The sequence below is a fragment of the Camelus ferus genome, chromosome X, assembly GCF_009834535.1.
Source record: "Camelus ferus isolate YT-003-E chromosome X, BCGSAC_Cfer_1.0, whole genome shotgun sequence".
NCBI lineage: Eukaryota > Metazoa > Chordata > Mammalia > Artiodactyla > Camelidae > Camelus > Camelus ferus.
This window is the reverse complement of record NC_045732.1, coordinates 6,672,431-6,696,952: the sequence shown is the minus strand read 5'-3', so window position 1 is coordinate 6,696,952 and position 24,522 is coordinate 6,672,431. Positions and strand designations below refer to the sequence as shown.

At 41.2% G+C, this 24,522-nt stretch overlaps 1 protein-coding gene across 1 annotated transcript in view; it reads right to left on the bottom strand.

Moving 5' to 3' along the window:
* AR (androgen receptor) overlaps positions 1 to 24,522 on the bottom strand; it is a 194,538-nt gene that overhangs the window by 9,181 nt on the left and 160,835 nt on the right. Inside the window, exons 4-5 of the mRNA XM_032474381.1 lie at positions 9,094 to 9,381; positions 3,253 to 3,397 (exon numbers count right to left, since the gene is read on the bottom strand). Of these exons, the coding sequence (XP_032330272.1) occupies positions 3,253 to 3,397; positions 9,094 to 9,381 (433 nt within the window). The remainder of the gene's footprint in view (positions 1 to 3,252; positions 3,398 to 9,093; positions 9,382 to 24,522) is intronic.

The window sequence follows — 24,522 nt, the reverse complement described above, 5'->3', positions numbered from 1 at the left end:
CTTTAAAAACTCCCAGGGAAGGCAATTCCCTATTGTATCTTTAAAGGAGTTTCAATGCTTATCAAATCAGTCAGAAAGTGTTTCTGAACGTCCAATCTAAATGTCCCCTGCTGAAGGGGAGCCTACTCCCTCATATACTGGCTTCTCCTTACCACAGTTGGGGAGTTATAAACATGTGTGAGCTGCTTTTATTATGGTAACTTGTGAACAGATCATCACATTATCACCTATAAATTATATAGGGAAGTGGCCAAGGCTTGGACAGCTTCTCGGTGGAGAGCAACCTCTCTGTTCCATGACTGGCCATGACAAGCCTCTAAGACAAGATACATCAACCTTCTGCTAGTAGACCTTATTGGTTTTCAGCATTTCAGGAACTCTGTGTGTGTGTGTGAGGGAGAGAGAGAGAGAGAGAGAGAAACTGATTTTATAGCTTGTGGAGAAAGGAAAGGGAATTTGACACCCACTTAAGTGGTAAGGAAAAAGACCCCACAGATTGGGTCCAAAGCCTACGGTTTGACATTTTGGTCCCCAAACTAATAGCCTTGTTCACAGGCTGAGCAGGCCTGGTACTGGCTAAGTGGAAGCTCAGCACCCTATCTCAGAGCGATCTTGGCTGGCCTGGAAAGAGGGAAGGGAAGGGGGCAGATGGTGTAGAAGTATTCAATACAGGCTGGAGCCCAATTAGAAAAAGGAAGCGTCTAGATAGTATCACAAGTCAATTGACCAGAACAGTGCTGCTCTTTTACCCTAGAGCAGTTCTAAATAAGATCTGCTGAGTCTTGGGGACTGGCCTTGCTCTGATCTCTACCGTGCTTGTAAGCCTCTGTTGATGACAACACTGCAGTGTTTTTACCATTGAAATCAGAATCCTTACATGGAGGATTGCTGTAACACTTCTACAGACCCCAGCGATGGAGAAGGTGGGGAGAGGAGGGGAGAACAATAAGGGAAAGAATTCGCAGGGTAAGAGAACAAGATCCGAAGAGAAAGGGCAAATAGAGTAGGGAGATAGCTAAAGGAAAGAAAAGGAGAAGAGAGTGGAAGGTAGAAAATGAGGAGTGGGAATGGAATTCAGGAGGAGAGCAGAGGTAGTTAGGAATAAAAGAGAGTGGATAAGGGGAGGGGGATGAACATTGGAAAAATTGAGCATGGTGCTTGACACATAGTAATTGCTCAAAAAATGACATGTTGGATGGTGCCATTATGATACTCTTCACCATTCTCCACTTGAGGAGAATAAGGTTCAGAGAAGTTCAGGAATTTACCCAAGGTTACACAGCTAAGATTCAAGCCCATTACCTTCACAAACTGTTCTCCCCAAAGAGGGAAAGAGGAAAGAAGAAAGCATGGTTGATGACAAGGTTTGGTGTCAGAGAGATCAGCAAATGAGTTGGCCCAGAGTCCCTGTCTCTCTCTTTGGGCCTCAGTTTCCCCACTGGTACCTTGAGGGGGCTAGCAGCAATTAGTGGCTTTCAACTGAGAGGTACTGCTCCCTTAGTGGATGCTAGAGATGTGTGGAGGCAGTTTGGACTGTCACAGTGACTGGGATTCTATTTGGTATTTAGTGGGCAGGTGCAAGGGTTGTTAAACATATTCTAATATGTGGGCATGTCCTACTCATTGAAAAACTATTCTTCTGAAAATGTCAACATTATCCCTGTTGAGAAACATAGGTTTAGGTGTTTTTAGGGACTCTAAGAGCTCTAACACAGTGGATTCCTACAAGAGGAAGGAAGAGGGGGCCTATTGATCCAGGAGCCCTATAGGACTTGATGTAGGATCCTGACCCCGTGGGGAATCCTGTGGTACTTTTGAATAAGGTACATGGGAGTGGACCAGGAAGCTGAGGTGAGGCGCCACATACTTACACAGAGGTGGAAAAGAAAATGAAGATTTAGAAAACAGCCACTTGTCACCTTGCAAAGGTTCAACAGTCTTAGGGCTCTAGAGAGGTAAGGTTGTGCAGGGGCCTGGGAGCTGATTCAATCACTGAGTGCAGCAAGAGGGTGGGGTGAAAGATGAACAGAAAGGGGGCTTTTTAAGGCCTGCCCCAGAAGATGGCATCATAGGTAACTCTTTGGAGATCTGGAAACCACAAAGCAGGTCTAGCCAAAAGCTCAATGGTTATTCTTAGCTGCTGGCTACCAGGGCTGGCTGAATTGTAAGAGGGCAGCTGGGGACGCTTATTATCCCCCATATGGCACTGCTGTACTGGAAGGAACCACTGGCCTGTAGATTTTATTTTAAGGCTCTTCTGGGTTAGAGGACTGGAGGGGAGGGAAGGTCAATTTCTTCCCTGACCAAAGGGATTCTCTGTGGTGAGACTAACTCAAGGTTCTTAGGTGGATTTTTCTGGCCAGTTTTATTCACCATGCCACAAGGGACATCAAACAGCAGACATAGAAAAGATTATCACTGTTAGGAAAAGAGTATTTGAAAGATACTTTTTTTTATTCCTTGCCCATTATGGGCCTGACATTTGACATCCATCAGTTTCCATTTTAGTCATCATAACAAACCATTTAAGAAGGTCTTATTTTATTAACAGATGAGGAAACTGAGGGTCAAGGAAGTTAAGGGTCTTGCCCAAAGACAGCAATGTAGGAAATAACAAAACAGAGGTTTTAGTTGAGAAAAGTATAATTTCAAAATCTGAACTGTTGGCCAAATTCGTGAAGGATAAATAGAGCTGGTGGCAGGGTGAGCATTAAATTAATCTGTTTTTAAGAGAAGAGAAGTGACTGGGCCAAGGTCACATGGCCAGAGAATGGTGGAGCTGCTCCTCCTCATCACTTACCACCATGAAGCAGTATAAGAGCTGAGAGTACATAGACAGACTTTGGATTCCATTGCCAACATGCATTAGCTGTGTGATGTTGGGTGAGTCACTTTATTTTGTTGAGACTAATTTTCCACATCCATTTAAAAAACTTAGAAAGGGGAAATCAAGATATCATGAGGGCTCAATACGAAAGGATTAGAAAATGTCTAGTGTAGTCCTGGCACAAATACCTTGCATCTTGAGTGGAAAAGTCATGGCGACAGCACCAACCCCCCCTTCCCTTCCACCAACTGGACTTTCAGCCAGGCAAAGGTATCTCAGATTGAGCAGGTTGGCTGGGCCTCTACTGCCTCACCTAAAGGTCAAATGGGCTAACTCTCACTGTTACTCCCATTGCCATCATCATCACCAACCAGGTCTGGCAAGTATACTGTGCCTATGTGAGGTTTGGGCCCATGAACACTTACTCATTGAAAACCAGGTCAGGGGCAAAGTAGAGCATCCTGGAGTTGACATTGGTGAAGGACCTCCAGCCCATGGCAAACACCATAAGCCCCATCCAGGAGTACTGAATGACTGCCATCTGGTCATCCACGTGCAAGTTGCGGAAGCCTGGAGGTAAGGCAGAGGGAATGGTCAGACTAGGCATTGATGTGCTAAGTGAAGTCTGGGACTCTGCTGGACTGAGAATCTCTGGCACTCAGACTGCCACTGAGGAGCCCCAGGGACCATCAATGCTCGGGAGTTGGGGAGAGCAAACTATATGGCGGAGATAATATTCCTTGTTTTCCCTACTTCACTGAGCTGCTCAAAGGAGATGGTGATGGAGGCAAAAAGTGCACTGACAGTTGGAAGAGAATAATAATCTAACACTTAACTTACTGCTTACAATGAATGAGCTCTAAGTACTTTACTTATAGAAACTCATTTAATCCCCACAACAATCCAATAAAGTGGGTACTATTATCATTCCCATTCTGTGAGTCAGTAAAAGTGAGCCACAAAAAAGTTAAGTAACTTGTCCAATATGATATGGCAGACCAAGTTCCCAGCCAGGCAGTCTGATTCCAAAGCCTGTGTTCTTGATCTTCAGACAGGCTCACTGCCTTTCTGAAGATTCAATGTGATGATCATTTCTCCTACATGAACAGCACGTTTCATTCTACAAAGCCCTATTCTAGCTATAATCTGGTTTGTCCCTTCTAACAACAGTGGGAAGGGGATATTATTACATATCAGCATATGATGGAATGTCTTTGACAGTCATGCCTTATCCACACCACCTTCAGGCTCCCTCTCTCTTCTTTGACTCTCTTCCTGCTTTCTACTTCCCCTCCGTTATTTTATATTCAACAAGTGCCTGGCTTTGCTTGTTTCCTACTTGACTGCCATTCATGCCCTACTGCCATCATTATACACAAACAGGCCCTTTATGACCTGCCTTCTTAGACTCATTTCTTGCCATTTGGCTTCTTGTAATTTAGGTTCTAGTTATTCTGAAAAACCCACAGTCTGCTGAATACACTCTGCTTTTTCATGCCTCTATATCTCTGCTATCTGTGCACAGGTAGTTGTCTTTGCCTAGAATACATTCCTCCCTCCCCAAGTTTTCCATATGATAAATACCTACTATTCATCTTTCAAGTCTTCACTGAAAGGCTACCTTCTTCGTGAAGCCTTTTCTCACTCACTCAAGCAGAAGACCTAATGATTCTTCTTTTACTTTCTTACTGAATCTTATGTAGGCCCATCCAATTATAGCACTCATTACACTGTACTGGAGTTTATCAATGCATCCATCTGTCTCCCCAACAAGACTTAGAGCTTTTTGAAGACAGGGATCATTCCCTTCTTAGTCATCTTTTCCTCCCTAGCATATAGCACAGTTCAGATGTTTAAATAAGCATTTGAGAAATATTAATTAAATGGACTAAAGACCCTCATTTTTTCATTTTATAAAAATGGGAATTACAGATGATTTCCACTTTATCTCCCTTAAGCTCAGAGGACAGAGACTCCTGGATGCTACCTCCGCAATACCACATAGGTAGAACAGATGTGGGTACACTTTCCTGGAGGTTTCCAAATAGTTGGATGCTTAAAGCATCACCTTAGAGCTCATCCCCTACCAGTAACCCATTTCTATTCTTCCTAACAGATCCAGAATTATCTGAAATTTTGTCTTGCTATACTTCATTAGGAATGCTTACATGAATTTAGATAATGCTTCTAACTTTTCTGATGATAACATAATTTAACCCTCACAATTACCCTAGAGGGTGGGCATTGTGGCACTTATTTTGCCAACAGGGAATCTGAGGGCAAGAGAAGTTAAATGGCTTCCCTAAGGTCATATAGCTTGTGTGTGGCCAAAATGGGACTAGAACCCAGGTGCTCTAATTCCCTTCTTCAGTGCTTTGCCCATGCTACTGCTGAAGGACACAGCTCAAGAACTACCAAGGGCACAAGCTTTTCACATCCATAGGCTCAGGTCTGAAGTCTACACTATCTCTACACACTGTTTCGTCACCCACCCACATCCTATTTCCCTTTTTTTCCCCTTTAGGTTCCAAGGCTATCAGATATCAGGGATTCTAGAGTCCCTCATATCAACACCCTTGACTGAAATCTTAGCTCTGAGGCCTGTGTCTCCCATCTTCATAGTAGTGATATGCTAACAGACTAGCTGGAGCCTCAGACCCCAGAGTATTTCCTGTCTGAAGCTCTTCTGTAGCACAGAATGTCTGAGGCTGACTTCCCAGTAGCAGACAAAAAGCAGAGCTTCAAGAATCAAACATCCAAGGATCTCTTTAGGAGAGGGTCCAGGAACTTGAATCCTGAACCCCTGGGTTGGGAGGCAATGGGAAGCAAGGAAAGCCTTGCTTAGTGAGTGTGTGGATGTGAGGGTACATGGGAGGGATGAAGATTAAATTGTACAAGCACCAAGGAAGTCGTCAATACTGAGGGATTTTTTTCCTCTCCCAGAGATGCCAGAGAACTAACAAAGAGGAGAAAAATGGGAAAGCTTAGTTTGGCTGTAATACTAATTAACAGTCCTTAGTGAGAGCTGCTTAACACTCACATGCGTAATCACTGCATACACAGCAACATAGCAGGCTAATTTTCCTCTAGGTCTAATCTGATTACAATATCTAACTCTGTTCTTTAATTCCTAGCCTTTGAAGTAGCCTGCTTAGATGGCTTGGCTATCAAGGGATGACTTAAGGAAACAGTGCCTCCAACCTGCAGGTTTCCTTCAACATACATTCACTCAACAACAATTTGGCATTGTATTAGGCTGTTTTAGAGAAATAGAGAGGAGTCATTTTCAGGTTCTGAAATACACCAAACAGGTTAGGGAGCAGAGGCAGTTTCTTTGAGACTCTGTTTTCTTACTAGAATCCAATCAACATCATTTCTTAGCAATCTTCAAAGGAAACCTGTAGTCACCACTACTAGATGACTAGTCTGGGGGACCACGCCCAAAGAAAGGTCAGTGAGGAAATATCTGCTGCTTCAGTGCACTTAACAGCCAGTCTTCAAAGAAGGCAGTTCATCTTTGGGACCCATGAATAGCTTCTAGGCAAACCTGGTGGCAGCTTACATTGATTTTAGTGAAAGCAGTGGCTTAGCACTCAAGCTTTATAATAAGACCCACCATTTACAGAGCATTTCCTATGTTTCAGCTATTGTACTAAATGCTCTTTATACATAATTTCCATGTTTATAACAATCTGCAAGGTAGCAATTATTCTACCATCTCTATAAATGGGGAAACAGAAGTACATATGATCTGCTCAAGGTCACACAATTAGTATAAAGCTAAGATTCCAAACCAGATACATCTGATTATAAATATACTGTGTACACACAATTTACTAGGCTTCCTCAGTTAGTAGTTATCATATACTCATATACCAGTGATATACTAGGCAATTTACATATATTATCACCATCATAGAAAACTAAAACAAAATTTATTTGAGTTGGTACCTAGCACAGTGCCTCTCAAAGAACAGGAACTCAATCTGTTCAATGAGCAAATAGCTTGAATTAGTAGGTGATTATTGATAATATGAATAACAGTTCTAATGAATGAGCTAATTGGCTTTATTTTGAAGCTATTCCTTTAGATGTCTCAGGGTCCGAGATCACTTCCTTGGACAAGCTAGATGGTGAACTGACATTAACCTGCAGACTTGTTAATGTAAAGGGAGGGCTTCTGCTTCCCATACTGGAGGTTTGGCTGAAGAAAGCAAGTGACTCCCTGTTTTGCAAATTCTGCCATAATGATTTGCACTATATTATTGTTAAGCACATGAAATTAAAAATCAGAGGGTATGAGAAATCTGGGTGCATTTGTTAAGTGAAAAAGTAAAACAAGTTAATTAATATCTCTGAGTATTGTCATTTGAAATGGAAGTAAAAGTCCCTATGATTCATTGGACTGCTATGAGGATTAAGTGGAGTCATATATATGAAAAGGTTATGTATCCTGTAAAATGGAACAATTTAGGTGTCTGGCATCTGCTTAGAAAGATAAAACTGGATCTCTGTTACACACAAGACACCAGGAAACCCAGCTGAATAAGTAATAAAAATTAAAGCCACTTTTTCTTTTCTTTCTCTCTCTTCTTTATTTTTTAAAAATTCTTTCTTCCCTGTGTGAACTCTGTTTTTGGCACAGTGCATACACAGCTAGAGTCCTTGGGCCTTCTTCCCAGGGATCTTGTTGTCTAGTCAACCTCAACTTTCCAAGCTAGGAAAGTGTTAGGGACAGTCTGGTGGCTGTAACTGAGCCTTGTGAGTTGGAAAGACAAAAAGGGGGTGTGGTGCTCAACATGCAATGTCTTTCAAAGCAGCAAGTGCACATTATGACCCAACTGGCCCTGGATGAGGCCTTTGCCCCTCATTGTAAAGCCCAGGGCTAGAGAACCATAAGGACACAGCATAGACTATGGGTAGAGTTGGATGAGGAGAGGATTTGGAATTAGGAGGGGACCTGGGCTCAAGTTCTGGCCCTGATACCTTCTGAATATGTAACTGCAGGACAAGCACATCACCTCTCAGAAATTCAGTGTCTTTATCTATAAAATAGGGAAAAGAATCCCTAATTTACAGGATTCTTATGGGGATCAAATTAGGTAGCACATATGAAACTGCTCTGTTTACTATAAATTTACATCTGAATGGCAGTTATTATTCGAAGGCAGGTTAATCTTTGGCTCCCCAACCAAAAAGAGGTTTGATTGTTGATGTTTCAAAAAAAAATATTTCAATCACAGAATTTTAGGATTAAGAAAATCCTTAAAGAATTTACCCTTCACTTGTTTCCAAACTGCTCCCTGGAGCCCTAAGATTCTGCAAAAGTGACCTGAGGCTTCTCTAGGGGTAGTGAGGGAGAGGCACTGGCTTTAAATCAACCAGCTCCACTTAGATCTGTGTACAATGTTATTGAGAAATAAGGGGTTTGGCTGCTAAAGGAATGTTTGTGAATTGTTGGATAGAGGATCTCTGAGCTTTTTTAAAGCTCTAATAGTTTTAATAATCACACCTCTTCCAACAACAAATGGCCTAGGGAACAAGTGAGTTCCCCATCACTGGAGGTATCCATTGAGAAGTTAGACAAATACTTCATATATCTTTCAATATCACCTCATAATTAATTCCTCCCAGTATGATCCTAAGGTAGTTTAAAGAGCACCAAGAGTTCCTTGAAGTAAAATTTGAAAACCATCCATTTAATCCAAATCACTCTTCACACATTATACAGATGGAAAAACTGAGACCCAGAAAGGAAGGGATCGTACAATGAGTTACCAGCAGAGCTAAGACTAGAACCTAAGTGTTCTGACTCCCAACCCTATGTTCTTTCTACAATACCATATCATAAGAGTTCCCATGGAATGGCTCCTAAAGTAATATTAAAGACAGAATATCAGTTAGGCTCAAGATTATCTTTGGGGTGAGCTTTTTGGGTGTATACATGTAGAAGAGCATCTTAAGGCATATAAGGGTATGTCTATGCGATCCATGATTATGGGGAAATTTGCTGACTATGTCTGTAGGTTGAACATGGAAACCTGATGGCTGTGTGCTGATGTGAGGTATATGGGATATTCAATAATGCTGGTTTTCTCCTTGATTTCTGAGTTTCCTTATTTTCAATGTGGGGATTACACCAATCTCTCCCTCCACAAGGTTATGATGAGGATTGAGTGAGTTTATAGGCAGGAAAGAAACAGGCATGGCCCATAGGAGCATTCACTGAATATGACCTCCCTTATCCCACACCCCACTTTCCTTACCAGGCAAGGCCTTGGCCCACTTGACCACATGTACCAGCTGTCTTTCACCCAGTTCATTGAGGCTAGAGAGTAAGGCTGCGAAGGAGTCAGGCTGGTTGTTGTCATGTCCAGCACATACCACGCCTGGCTCAATGGCTTCCAGGACATTCAGAAAGATGGGCTGACACTCATAGCCTTCAATATGCGACACTATCAGCTTCTGGTTTGGCTCCTCAGTGGGACTGGTGGCACTGGAAGCCTCCCCTTCCTCCTGTAGTTTCAGATTACCAAGTTTCTTCAGCTTCCGGGCTAATAGGGAAGAAGGAAACTTAGATTTATTATCAATGGCCAGAACCACAGCACAGCTTCCCTGTTAGAAAAGCTGACTGAGCTAAGAAAATAAAGATGTTCATTCTTCCTGGTCACAGGCTCTAGCTCCTTAAGGACAAGTGTTCAGTTTAAACACTGGTTGAATGAATGATTTATCATTCTAAATTCCTACTAAACTCAAAATTTTAGATCTTTCTTTTTCCTTGATCCCCTTGCCAGACAGACTTAGAATATCCTTGGCTTGGGCTCTGCCTAATGTAGTCTTCAGTATTCATAACTTGGAATTTCAACTAAATCATTTACTGATATAGTCATAATTCATTCATTCATTCAACAGACATCTATTATTAGGCCTTTGCTTCTGGATGACCAAAAGAATACAAGCCCTAACCTAGTCTAATATAGGAGAAATAAATGCTCACTAACAATTCTAGAAAATGTCAAACTGGTGAATGTTACAACAGTGGTATTAACAAAGAGGAAGACAACAATCTCTGCATAGGTGGGGTCGGGAAATGTTTATGGTAACATTTGACCTGGACCTTGAAGAATAGTAAGGATTTCACCAGGCAGAGAGGGATGGAAAGAGCATAAACAAAAGCACTGAGGGTTTAGGGGAAAAAGTTAAGAGACCAGTGTGGCTGGAGTGTGTAGTGCATGTGTGGGGAGAGTGGCTATTTATGAGGTTGAAAACAAAGATGGAGCCTGACTTTAAAGGAGCATGTATGTCATATTAAGAAATTTTGTCTTTACCTCACAGGTGATGGTTAAATATAGAATGTTTTAAATCAATGGAGTGATGTACTTGTGTCTATATCTAGCATGTCTAGCAAATTGCTGGGAAAGAGTAGAATATCAGATCTGTTGGGGGAGGGTATCGCTCAGTGGTACAGTGCATGCTTAGCATGTAAGAGGTCCACTAAAAATAAATGTGGGTCTGTTGAAGAAAGGACTAGACTTGTTCTTTGTGTCTCTAGGGGTACCAGAAAGTACAGTGACTTAGATTTTAGTTCTCTCTGTCTGTACACACACAGAGTCACACACACACACACGCACAGACACACACACACACACTTTAATAGTTAAAGCTCTCTGAAGATGGAAAGGCTGCTAGGCACTCACGTCATTGGAGGTGATCAAGCCGAGACCAGATACACAATGGTTAAGAATTCAAGCATCAGTGCGGAATGAGTTTTTTAAAATGGCCTTGGATGTCCCTTTCCATCCTCATACTACCAAGTTCCATTATCCCACTTTGGGGTCAATGAATGGGAATTTCCTCCGGTATTGCCATACATTTACGCTCACAAGTGAACATACACTGTAAAATACATACTGATTTTCTTCTTTAGTAGAGGGGAGAGGGGGAAGCTGAAGGGCTGAAATCCCCAATGGTATCCAAGAAATAAGATAATGCCCCTCTATAATCTGTCTGTAAAATGAGAACCATGATAGGAGGTGGCCATTAAAAAGGATGATAGAAATAACATTATTTAAAACAACAATAATCTAAAACTCAAACCTTAAGAACCATTCTCTCCTCATGCTCTCACACACACATTTTAGAGGTCTTTAGATATCCTGATGTTTACTTTGTGCTATTTTCCTTAGCATTTATATTGGCAGAAATATAAATAATTGAAAAGGTCATAACTCTGAGGTCTAGCATAGGCACTGGGGCAGAACATAAACCACCTTCTCTCTAATCCTTTAAAAAATAATAATAATATATTATATAAATATAAACATTATTATTATTTTAAAAGGAATAAAACAAAGAGAGAAGTTGATTGCTCAATTTTAATGGATAAATACAACAAAACTTGTTGCTGATCTGTTTCTGGCTCCTGCAGAAAAGGATATTTATCTGGAACTGACTTTCAGCTCTAATTAGAAAAATAAGTCCTGTAATGCAAACTCCAATCACAGTGCAACTCAGTAAATCAATGAAAGAATGAATCACATGTCTGGATCAGCAACCAGGGTAGAGGAGGAGAAAACAGAGGGGTTTTGTGGTGCAAGAGGAGCACAGAGAAGAACTCAGGGTAAAATAACAAGGGAGCCTGGAAAATCAACACAGAGTTCAAGATGACCTTGTCCAACAAACATTTCTGCAGAGCTTGGGCACATTCAGTAATAAGGAGATATGCACACCCACTGTAAACTCCCACCTCCCACCAAGGGCACAAGCTGGAAGGTATGGGCAGGGCTAAGCTCATCTTGTCCCAGAACTAGAGGCTTGGTCCCCACAGTATCTTGTCATCTGGTGAAAACATTGCTGACATGGGTTCTTGTAGGCAGCTCCACAGACTGGCAGTGCCTACTGGATTTGCTTCTCTGGTAGTTTCTAGAGGTAGACCTCCTCTTTTCTATCACTTGTACTTTCTGATCTTGAGTTTAGGAGTTCCCAGACCATGTAGTCCTTCTTTCAGCCTGGGAGAGGACAGGAATATAATTAGCCCTATGCCTGAGGCAACTAAGAAATTTAGGGGTAATTAGTTTTTCTGAGCCTTCTGTATACCTCACTTCATGAACAAATTACCTCATTTCATTCCACAGTGCTCTTAGGAGGTGAGGAATATTTCCTATCTCTTTTTTGCAAGTGAATAAACTGAGGTAACACAGCTATCAAGAAAGAGAACCTATTGATCTTAACATACTGACTATAAGAACAATGTTCTTTCTACTATACCATGCTGCCTCCCCAAGGAGTTTGAAGCCCTAAACCGTACTTCTAGCCTAATAGCAGAGTTGAGGAGTCGAGCTGGGGTTATATCCTCCCTGTCTTCCACCCTCACCCTTGACTCCAAACTTTAGTAACTAACTTAAAATCCAGGAGGGACAAAGGAGGCAGGAAGCTATGGGAATACTCTAGTCATGCGCCTAAGTAGAAATAGGTTTGGGGAACTAGAGTGGCTTAAAGATTCATAGCATGACAAAACAGGAAGGATCCTTAGAAATCATCTCATGCAGGGAGGTCACAGAATCAATATGCCTTCAGTGTCTACACTGGTAATACAGAGTGGTGTGTATGTATGTGTGTGTGTAAGAGTGTGTGTGTGTGTGTGTGTGTGTGTGTACATGCATGTGTGTGTGTGTATAGGAGAATGGTGGGAACTCTGGTGACCTGAAGTGAATGCTTTACTGCCTTCCTGCCCCTGTTATGAATGTGCATATGCATGCACACACACACACATTCCTAGAAGGCATTCATATAATATTTTTAAATTTTCCTAAAATTCCTCTGTATTCCAAAGTTGAATTCAGGCCTTAGCCATCATTTTGGTACTTCTGATATTAATCCAACACTTCAAGTCAAAGATGGGGAGGCTGAGGCCAGAGTGAGCGAGGTCACCTAGTCACAGAGCTGAGACTAGAACCAGGCTTTCTATCCCTAATCTAGAGTTCCCTGTGCTGTATCAGCTCTTTTTGACTAACTCATTTCTATTCTATCACAGTATCTGTCTCTCTGAGCTCCTTTTGGATTTGCACTGTCCAACACAGAAGCCACTAGAGACATGTGGTTCCTTAAATTTTAAATTAATTAAATCAAATTACAAGTATAATCTCTTCAACTCACTAGCCACAGTTCAAGTGCTCAAAAGCCACATATGGTTTATGACTATGTCGGACAGCACAGATATAGAACATTTCTTTATCTCACAAAGATCTATGGAATAGTGCTGTGAATCTAGACTGTTCTCTGGAGCAGCTGTCCCATTTGTCATGCCTTACTCATGCTATTGATAAAGAAGGAACGAATCCAAATGAATTGTACATAAATGAATCTATGGGCATTTCTACAAGGTGGAAGGACACACAGAATAATTGGTGCTGGTGCAATCAATGAGGTACGCTCTGTCACCTCGACTCTCCCACCAATGACTCAGAGCTCAGTGGGGTGACGACTCGTGGACCTAAGCAAACACATTACAAGCAAGATCAATATGTGCAGAGACTGTGGGGAGAATCCACCAGCATAAAATAATTCCCCTTCTCTGCACAGTGCTAATGAAAACTTGGCTGGTATTTTCATATCCTCCTCCTCTAGACCTGTATGGCATCTGCTTGAGGAAGAGAAGCTGCATTCCCACTTGCCTCCAGGACCTGGGTAACGTGCTGTCCCCACAGCCACAGTGGCCCAAGCTGCACCAGGTGTTCTGGCCTCTCTGCTTGAAGAGGGTGACTGTACTGAACATAATTGAAATCAAATTCCATTCATTCTACCGGGGGATCCTCTGTTCTCTCTCTGCAGCAGAGGCCAGCATGTTGCTAGACGACTTGGAATGCTGGACAATGGGGCTTGCTAGTCTCAGCTGTTACTCAAAGCCCAAGGCCTTGTTTTCGTCCATGAAGGCCGCCCCCACACATCTCCTGTCTCCTGCACCTGAGCCCCAGAGTCAGATCTAACTCTTTCATGTGAGGTACAGGCTTTCCAGCCCCTTGTGTTATGGCAGAGACCCACCGGTTTGCTCAAATTGAGTGCTGAAGCCAGGAGAAAGGGGACAGTAAAGGTGAATTATTTTAATGGTATGTAAGTTGCTTTGCATCTCTTCTCTGTCTTTCAGGCTTAGGTCAAAGCAGTGACAAGAATAGAATACTTTATTGTCTGTACTTGATCTTTAGGGGATTGGAGTCCTTGACATAATGCCTGGATCCTGCTGCTTGGATCCTATGGGGAACTCAGTTTTAAGCCTGGTAGCTGACTCCTATGAGGGCTATCTCTGTAGCACCAGAGGAAGATTTGTCAAATCAAGTTCAACAGTTTATCACCAAGGAGAGGTAGATGTCATGAACCTGTAGCTTCTACAGCCACTGTGACCCTTAGGCACTGTTCCAGCCTCATTCCTTGCCACCTCAAGATAGAGGCTTTCTCATCCATGGGCAGGGGAGAGGGAAAGTGAAATGAAGTTTCCAAAGTCTTACAAAGTTCAAATTTCTCTCCCTAAGGTCAAGGATCTTTCTCTTTCCCACATCTCACCATGGAATTTGAAGCATAAAAAATCACTTCCTGTGGTAGGTAGACTTTTAAGATGGCCACTAAGATTCCCGACCCTTGGTGTACACACACCTTTTACCTGTTATTTGGTCAAAACTAATATAGATACTGTTGTGAGAGGATGGGGCAGATGTAATTAAGGTTACAAATCATTTGAATTTTAAGAGTGGTTATCCTTGATGGGCCTGCCTTAATCATATGAGCCTTTAAAATGGGTGGGGCTATTTCTGGAAAGACATTCATGGAATCAGGGGGATTCAACATAAGGAAGATTCCCTACTGTAGGCTTTGAAAGTGAAGGGGTCCACATGGCAAGGAATGAGGGCAGCCTCTGGAAGCTGAGAGCAGCCTCTGACTGACAAGCAGAAAGGAAACAGAAACCTTACTCCTACAACTGCAAGGAACTGAGTGCTGCCATAATTATATAAGCTTGGAAGAGGAGCTGTGAGCTCCAGATTAGAAGCAGACTGGCTGATACTTTTATTTCATCCTTGTGAGACACTGAGCTAATAATTTAGTCATGTTGTGTCAGACTTCTGGCTTACAGAACTGTGAGCTGATAAATGGGTACTAAATTTGAGGTAATTTGTTATGCAGCAGTGGAAAACGAATACACTTTCCTTACAAAAGTGTGGTGTAGGCAAGATAATAGGCTTTGGAATCAGATGATCTTGGGTTCAAATCCCAGCTTGGTCAATTACTAGCTTTACCTTGAGCCCATTGCTTAGCTTCTCTGAGATTCAGTTTCCTCCCTTGTAAAATGGGGTTGCCACTACCTACTTCTTCGGACACTTCTGAGAACTAAATGAGGGATAAATGAGAGAGACTGCCTGGCACCTAGCGAGCCCTCCAAAATTTTTTTTCACACTCCATCCATTCCTAAAGAGTAGGGGGTGAGTGACTTACAGGTGACCAAGCTCAGGCACAGGGAAGAAGGGACAGCACAATTAACAGAGTACCAGGTATGGCCGAGAAGGAATAGGAAGAGTGACACATTATCAAATGAAAAAGTAACTGAGTTTCTTCTGCATCTAACTGCCTATAAAACTGAATTCAGGTCTTAAGTGTAATTCTAAATGCTAACTAAACATAAAGGTACATTTGGTGCAGAGCTGCAAATTCTTTGTGAAGCCAGGCTAGGCTGTACTTATGTGAACGTTTGTAATTATATGTGTGTGCAGGTGCTTATATGTTATAATGCTTAAATCTATGGGTCATGAACTCAAATATCTTCCCTACTCAGGCAGATATGTAGATGAGTTAAAACAGTCTAGTGCCCATTAAAAGGGTGGGCTGAGGACAGTGAAAGTGATTGATGTCCTGCCTAGGGGCAGTCTAAGTCTTGTTTGTGTTGGACAAACAATTCTGCAAGTCAGTTTTGGCCTGCAGAAAGCCAGTTTGTGGCCTTTGGCTTAAATCATGCCAGCCATCTTTCTATCCAATAGAATTAGAGTCAGGAGATCTCACTGTACAAGTTTCAGCTTAAAAGTTCAGAGGAACACTTTATTAAGATCCAGGGGAGCTCACTATATGATCTCCAGAACACATATTTTTCCTTATTTTGTTATTAGTTTTTTGAAATATGTGTGTGTGTATATGTATATGTATATGTATATGTATATGTATATGTATATGTATATGTATATAACATAGATATATGTTAATAGCAAGGAATCTGGAGCCAGACTGTCTCAGTGTTAAGCCTGGCTCTATTGCTTACTAGCTGTGTGACTTTGGACAAGACTTAGCTTCTCTGTACCTCAATTTCCTCATCTGTAAAGTGGGGATAATATTAGTACCTAATTAATGAGGTTGTTAATGAAGAGTATATACACTGTGGTGGTATCTGAGAGTAGAGGGAAGATTCTACATCACCAAAGGAACCCTCCAAGACTGTGGCATGGCAAAAAAAATTCACTGAACTTAAGGAAGCAGAATGCAATGATGACATCAAAGTCCTAAAATGTTATTCACAAAAAAGGGTTTTTTATGCTTGGTGGCAGTATTCAGAGTTTTATGGGAGGTCTGACCTTGAACATATTCCTTAATTTCTCCTACACCTCAGTTTGCTCATCAGTATAATGGTGACAATACGATCTGACTACTGCATAGGACTATTATTAGGAGAAAATGAGATGATCTCAGTGGAAGTACTTTGAATTCTGTAAAAGTGTATGCCGATGGACAAGCTATGACATTTTCCAGAATGCATCTCTAGCTAGAAAGCATTCTGAAAAATTGCTTAGGTTGGCAACCTATAAGAAATATTGCCTTCCATCTTGGGCAACTGGCCTTGAGATAAAGGTTGGGGACTAAACTGACAAGTTTCAGAATCCTAAGATAATAATAGGATCTACCTCACAGAGCTGCTGTAACTTCCCCTAAGTGAATGCATGTAAGGTGTTTAGCACACAGTAAATTCTGTAGGTCAGTAAATGATGCCTCTGACTCTTTCTTGCTAGTTGCTAAGCACCACGTCACCCCATGTCATTCCCTTTATCTCAAGCAGATGAACTTCTCTCTGAAAAAGCTGAAAAAAATGAAACATATAATGTTTCCACAGGGATTGAAATCAATTAGGAGAGATAATCAAATTAGAAGGGTTCCTCAGACATCAATATAGTATAGTAGTGGAGCCTCACAGCTTTTACAAGTTTCTTTAAGGGTCCCTGAAATGAGGCAAAGTGGGCCTGAGCATGTGGTTCCAATAACCCCACCTCCTTTCAAACTAGAGCAGCAGTGCTTTATTCTATATCTACATTTGGGACTCTGCATCAGATTTTGCTTGAAGAAAAGGTTCCATTGCCAAGAAAATGTTTGAAGGCCCCAGATCTTGTCTATCTATTCCTTTCCCATTTGAAACTAATCCCTATTAAAAAAAAAAAAAGTAGACTGAAGGTCAAGGCTAAGTCCTGCCCAAGGTCACACAGCTCGATAGTAGCAGAGCAGGAACTAGAACCAGGTATCCTGGCTTCTAGGGTGGTACTCTTTCCATTTTACCAGGTAAAGTAGCATGTTAGTGAGGAGAAGGGTCAGCTGGTGATGAGTGGGGAAGAACTAGGACAGGGATAAGAGACAGGGAAAAGAGCCAGTTCTTGGCAGGCACATAGTGAGAGATTAGTAGGGGGTGCATCCAAGTGTAAGCATACACAAATAAGCGTAGGCCAAATTCTCTCAGGCAAGAAGGCTCTTTGGTCCTTCTACCCATGCCCCCATTCTCCTCCCAGTCCCCATTCTGAGTCAGAGGAATAGCCAGGGAAAAGAATATCAAATTTTATCTTTCAAGGTTTATGTTGGACTATTTAGTCTAATGGTTTTTAGTTCATGGAGGAGTAAACGTAATTAATAATAGAATGATATGCTATGCTGCATATCCTTGCCAAAGCACAGGATCTGGCAGAAAGTGTTTCCAAGTCTCCTCTCTCTGACTACTGAGCCAGAAGAAAGAGGCTCACTGTCCAGATGCCATCCTGGGTGAGGGGCACAAGGTCATTACCAAAAACCCACTCATGTGAAATTGCAGAGCCTGGAAATGCTTTTGCATACCAGGCTTTTCCACTGGAAAAAGTAACTACATGAATTTAGAGCATACATGCTTTTACAATTACATTTAAACTGACATTAAAAACAAATGTGAAACAGTCCAAGCCGAACAGGTCAGCATGACCTGGAAAGCAAAAGAGAGAAAAAAAAAAAAAAAAGAAAGAAAGAAAAAAGGAAAAGAAAAAAAGGCCCAACATTAACAGCACTAATTCTGTCAGTCTGTTGTAAATAAGAAAATACCATTGGTGTATTAATGGCTTTATTAAGGGAAAATTCACTAGCAGAAATATGCAACATTCAAACAAATAGAAAGCAGTTAAAAAAAAAAAAACACATTAGCCTTTCAGCCCACATTAGGGAAACTCTTGTTGTCCTGGGGATTAAAATTCTGCCCCGAGGAGGGGGAAACTTCCCTCCCTTCTTAATGTCCTCCCTTGGCTTTTCTCCAGAATGTTGCTGAGTCAGGCGAAGGAGAAAGAAATGTGAGTGAGTGTGAGTGTGAGTGTGTGTGTGTGTGTGTGTGTGTAGGTGGAAAGAGAAAGAAGAGGGTGGAAAATGCAGGCCCCAGGCAAGGCTGGAAGAGTGCTACTCACTTTCATATTTGTCTGCTCCTAGTCTCAATGACTCCACATCCATCCAGTTTGAAGCAAACTGGTTTCAATATGGAGGCTCTGAGTAAGAGATCGTGAATAGCAAGATATTACAAACTCTAAATGTCTCCCCTCATGCATCAATGCAAAGTTGTCTTGGGAGAAGAACAAGGCCTCACACTTGAGCAAGTATATGATGTGAGTGAGCAGTGGGAGGCACTAAAGCTAGAAGAGGTAAAGTCTGATCTACTTTCCTCTATCATCTTAACTTCAATAGAAAATAAGAGAAGTAGGCACTGATTCTTAGAGTTTGCCTTCCTCTTGCTTTATGAAAAGTTCAAGCATATGTGCGCTCCTAAAAGCAGAGTCATCTTAACTTTGGGAATGGGGAAAAAATAAAAGTCTGACTCTAGCCTCCTGGTCTATTTGAAGAAAGGGGCTGGTTGGCTCCTTGGGGGTGTTCCTCCAGGAGAAACACAAGTCTGGTCTTTGCTTACTGGACTTCTGTGGATCAGCTGTTACCTTCACCTCAATGATGGAGCCTGAGGTTAAAATCTAGAGCCTTGACACTGTTCCAGAAAAATGCAGGTAAGGGGAAACTCATGAACTGCCTAATAACCAAGTGAAAATGGCCACAAGACCCTCAGATAGGCACAGTGGCTTCTTGTTCAAGGTAGTACCTTGAGTCCTGTTAGCAAAGCTTCTTTCCAGCAGCAGCACACTGTGGAAAGCAAGCAACTGAGCTAGAGATTCACTGCACTCACCTGAATGAATAGTCTGGTGCCATCATATACAATCAAGAATAATTAAAAAGCACTCTGCTAATGCCAAGTCATGTTACAGGAAACAACAATCATGATACTCATGACTACATGAATGGTAACTGCTATGACTTCTGGAGTTAATCCTCACAACATCCCTGTGAGTTAGGGAAACACCAGCAGTCCCACTGGGAAAAGTCATCAACTAAGAGAGTAGCCCAATAGCCCCAATATCAGAGTCTTTGTTGAGGAGCAAGGGTGTAAGCCCCTAAGTTTCAGATTCCACGTGTTTCCTGGCTATCCACTAGTGCCCTCTAGAATCCTCATTCTGAATGAGGCAGGTCAGCCTTTGTTCAGTGTCTAGTCATTTTGAGATGCTTGCAATTTCCAACCTGGAATTTTTCTAATATGAAAGAGAGACACTGTTGAATGCAGCAACTTAAAGATGGGCTAGCACCTAGCAGTCCTCATAATCGGATACTTGAGTCAGATCCTCTGACACAGGAGGGTAGCATGCAAAATTGGAAAAAGGGGTTGGCTGACATTTTGGACTGGGGTTTTCTGTCTCTCATTTCCTATCTACCTATAAGACAGAGGTGAGATAGGGAAATGGAAAATTCTTTCAATTTGGGGTTGTTTTCCCCATTATTTTCTGCTTTATTGACGAATACACTAAAGAGCTCAAATATATGTTTATATGTGCCTCTCAGTGCACAGTAGCAAAGAATTAGGTGGTGGTGGTGGTTGGGAGAAGAGGATGTGGAGGAAGAGAAGGGAGGTGGAATTTAACCGTCTCATTACAGCAACTCAGAGGCCAACAAAGACTCCCTATTCAGTCTTCTGAATTTCTTGCAGCAGCCAAACAATCCCATAATATTACAAGCATTATTACTCAGCCTGGAGATGGTAATGCTTTGAAATCAATGTCTGTGTGCCTAACAGCTCACTAATCAAAGCTTCCATGCCTCATTTTCCACCCTGGGGAGAGTCCTCAGTCTCTTTCATTTTCCTTGTGGCCAGCATGATACACCACACTGTGTAGGCCTGGGCTGGTGACCTTTTGTCTTGGTCAAGATCCAGATTTTCTTTTTAGTTCCAAACACCAGTCCAAGTTTTCTGCAGGTGATTTCTTCAGAATTGCTGCTTACATTTTTTTTTAATTGCTGACTGCTAGAAGTCTGAAATGTCCCTGAACAATCAATTTGCACTTCAGCCACAGAACCACTGGTCCAATGGGGTATTAAACAAGGAAAGAAGGACATTTCTAAGCTTGGATTAAGAAATCTTTTAAAAAGTGTAGCAAGGATTAAATGGACTGAGGAGAATGGAACCTGATTCGAAAAGAGGTAATCCAGGGTAGCAATGCCATTTGCAGTTTACTTCCTAGAAATCTGTTGTCATGGAAGTATTATCAATAATGGACAATTTGAGGGCTCTATTTGTTTCTGGGTGGCTGTGTATTTTTCCCCCTTAGTTCTACTTCATACAAATGTGATCCCAAATTATGTGGAAAAGTCTCTTAAAACAGCACCTTGCTCAGGTAAATTGTCTATGTATCAGTTCAGGACAATAAGAAAGTATTTTAAACACTTTTGTGATCTTAAGGAATACATTCCCTAATTTGGAACAACAGGTGGCACTCTTCTTAAATCAAAAGTAAAATGTTTTCATACAAATAGTTATGTTATCAGCTCAAATGAAACTTTTTTTCTGAATAGTTATATTTGGAAAATACTTGCCTTTGTATATATGATCTATTATGTGCTGTGTATTCTTGTCCTTACACATATTACCTTCGAAACTATTGTCTATGACATCATTTTACTCTCTCAAAAGCAACTAAGGGAATTTGGAGCACTCACAGGAAAAGTAAATAACAATAAAATCTTTCTGCTGCTATTACACTTTAAAAATTCAGGGATTTTAAGTGGAAATTTTACAAGTGAGATCCTCATTCACGTACCAGATATGGGGTATCAATTTTGATGATTAGAAAAAATTATTCACCTCTAACCACAGTTCTCTAAAAGCAAACATTTAGAGACAGACTACAACACATCTGTGTTGTCACAGATAATTTGGCTTAGAGGAATTAAGAGATAGTCTCTGTGAGCTACCACAAGATCTTGTATATATTTCCCTATGCTATACAGTATAATCTTGTTTATCTATTCTACATATGCCTGTCAGTTTCTTCAAATTTTGAATTCCCAGTCTGTCCCTTCCCACCGCCCTCCCCCTTGGCAACCACAAGTTTGTGTTCTATGTCTATGAGTCTGTGTATAACTGAAAAATTGTGCTCTACACTGGAATTTGATGCAACACTGTAAAATGACTATAACTCAATAAAAAATGTTAAAAAAAAAAGAGATAGTCTCTGGTGTCTCTATATACAAGTTCACTTGAGAACTACAATTAGAGAGAAGTCTATCTTTTTCCCTCCAATGAGTCACCTAATACGTATGTAACCAATTGGAAGATGGTGATACTGGCTTCGGAGGACAGATGACGAGGGTTGATTCAAGGGAAGTTCAGAGACCAGACAATCAAGGAACCAGTACCAGAAGCCATACTGTAATAGCAGAGAGAACAGGCTCCCAGACACCACATTAAAGTGATATTTATTGTGTGCCTATTATGTACCAGTTTCTTTATAAAAACTTACAGCGATTTTGTATGTAAGATTTTATTATTCTTATAGTGTAGCTGGGGAAACTGAGGCTCAGAGAGATCTAATGATTTACCCCAGGTCATCAAGATTTTAAGTGGCAGAGCCAGGACTAGAAACAAGGCCTGTCTGTATCCTAGTCCATCATGCTACTTCCACTATACACAGGGCCTCTTAAAATAAAAACAAAAACAAACAAAAAATCCCAGAAATTGTCATAGTGAACCACATGTTATCCATGTTGAGGTCAAAATTTATAGGGCATTTCTGTTCTTCTGTGCATGCTTCACTAATGCAGGTCTGTAGGAGCACTCAGGTATTTGAGAAATTTGTGTGGGGAGCAGCACTTCTCAGAACTGAGATTTACTGCTTGCACCTCCAACCTGGAGACTTTTAGGGCTCTAATTTATAGAGTCAAAGTAGAAGAGAGTAAAGCCCATTAACTGAGTTCTACGTTGTTGATTCTGTATGATACTCTGCTGTCTGTTGAACAGGGTTTAGAGGGTTTCAATCGTTACATGGGCAATGGGATACTTACTTGGGCAATGAAAGTATGTGGTAGGACCATAATGAGGTTCTGGGTGGATGTGGGAATCCTGGTCACAGAGTGCACAGAAGGACTGTTAAACTTTTGAGCACAATGTCTACATATCCAAAATATTTAGTGATCACCCTGCATGATGCTAGAATTCATAGTATTTCTTAGAAATAATATATTTAGTATGCTCCTTGGGTCAGGAATATATACCTATGGCCATTAGATAACTTAGGTAATAACCCTGCTTTGGCTTGGATTATGTCCTATCCTGTGTGTATGACAATAATACTATAGACGCAACATGGTTTACTTTAGTGGTTTTAGTAGCCTCTGGGGCATACTCTTGAGATGTGGTGAGGATGGTCTGCTCTTGGTCATGAAGTCATTCCTGACTGATTCTCCTGGTAAGCAATACACATGTAGATAGACACATCTATAAAATGGATGACCTGGGCTAGGGGTACTGTCTGCCTGTTAGACTGAGTATTTATTTATAACGAAGTTTTCCAAAGCATATTCCAGAAAACAGTGGTTTTGTAGGATATGAACAGATACTATATGAAAAAAGGTTTGTTTGTTTGAATTAAATTTGGGAATCCTGAGTTACCAAGCTCCTCAGGTTACTTCACTGCAATACTTGCCAAGGTCTGTGATATGCTAACATGCACTGTAAATCTTCCTGAGCAAGTCCATAATTTGCAGGTCTGCCTAACTTATTTGACCATAAAAATCATTTTTTCATGGACCCATGTCACAAAACTATTTTTCTCAGAACCCACACTAAGAAACACTGGCCTAGATCAAGGCAACAGACTTGTATAAAGGAAAGACCATGCACATGGTCAGTATTTGCAGGTATCAACCCAAACAGAGGCAACTAACTCCAGGAACCAAGGTTGTAATCCGAGATGCTTAACAAAATTTGATGTTAGAAATTTCTCTCTCTTTCTACCTGGTCTACTATCTCTTTTATAAAATTCAAGCCACCAACTATACAACATTCATGCTGCCACTAATTCTATTAAAAAAAACAAACATGTGAAAAAAATCTCAAATGATATGTGAACATGTTTATATTGTGCCATAGCTCTTCAAATGGCTTTTAGCATAATAACCAAGTACATTTTCAATGTGGTTTCTTTTCAGCTTGCCTTCTCCATTTCCCCAGATATGGCCATATTAAACTACTTGCTATTCCTCAAAACCTCAATGCTTTTTTTTTTTGAAGTCTCTGTGCCTTTATTCAAAATGTGCCCTTCACCTTGAATGTCCTTTCAACTCAACTTCTTCCCAGTCATTCCCTATTTATCCTTTAAGGTTAAGGTGTATTAATTATCACTGTATTTCTCCCCCTGTTTAACTTTTTGAGGAAAAAGATTATATTTTACCCATATATGTTCTCCCTAAATGCCTACCACGGTGTCTGGCACATAGTTGGCACTCAATGAATATTTGCTAAATGGATAAATAGATGAGCGAATGGGTGGAAAGATGAAAGGGTTAGCTAATTGGCTTGCTGGAAGGACGAATGGATAGATAGATGCATGAATAAATGTTGTGAAACTTGTATCCTGAAGAACCATGCCATGAATGATGTGTCAGCATTGGAATCACTCTTTCGCATCCAGGGCATGTGATGCAGAAGTAGCAATGCTGGGCTGCTCTTGAGCATGGAGAATGATGAAAGAGATGGCATCAAGGCTGCCTTCAACACTGGAAACAACAAAGATGTTCATAGTGTCCATGGCAATATCAGCTCATGGCCAGGGCTCCCTGAGCCATCCTCTAAACTAGAGAATCATGGAGGTAGTTAAAACCTGTATCTCTTTAAAAAAAAATTAAAACCTGCATCTCTGTTAATAGTTTTGAGCCTCAGATGTGGAGTTCAGTCTCCTAGTAGGAAAGAGACTTCTCAACTATGCTAGAGTAACCCCTGAAAAAATGCTGCAAAGTTCAGGTTCTCATATGCTCTGGGGCTCCATGTTTCTTCTCCTCTTCTGGGGTTTGGCTGCTACCTGAAA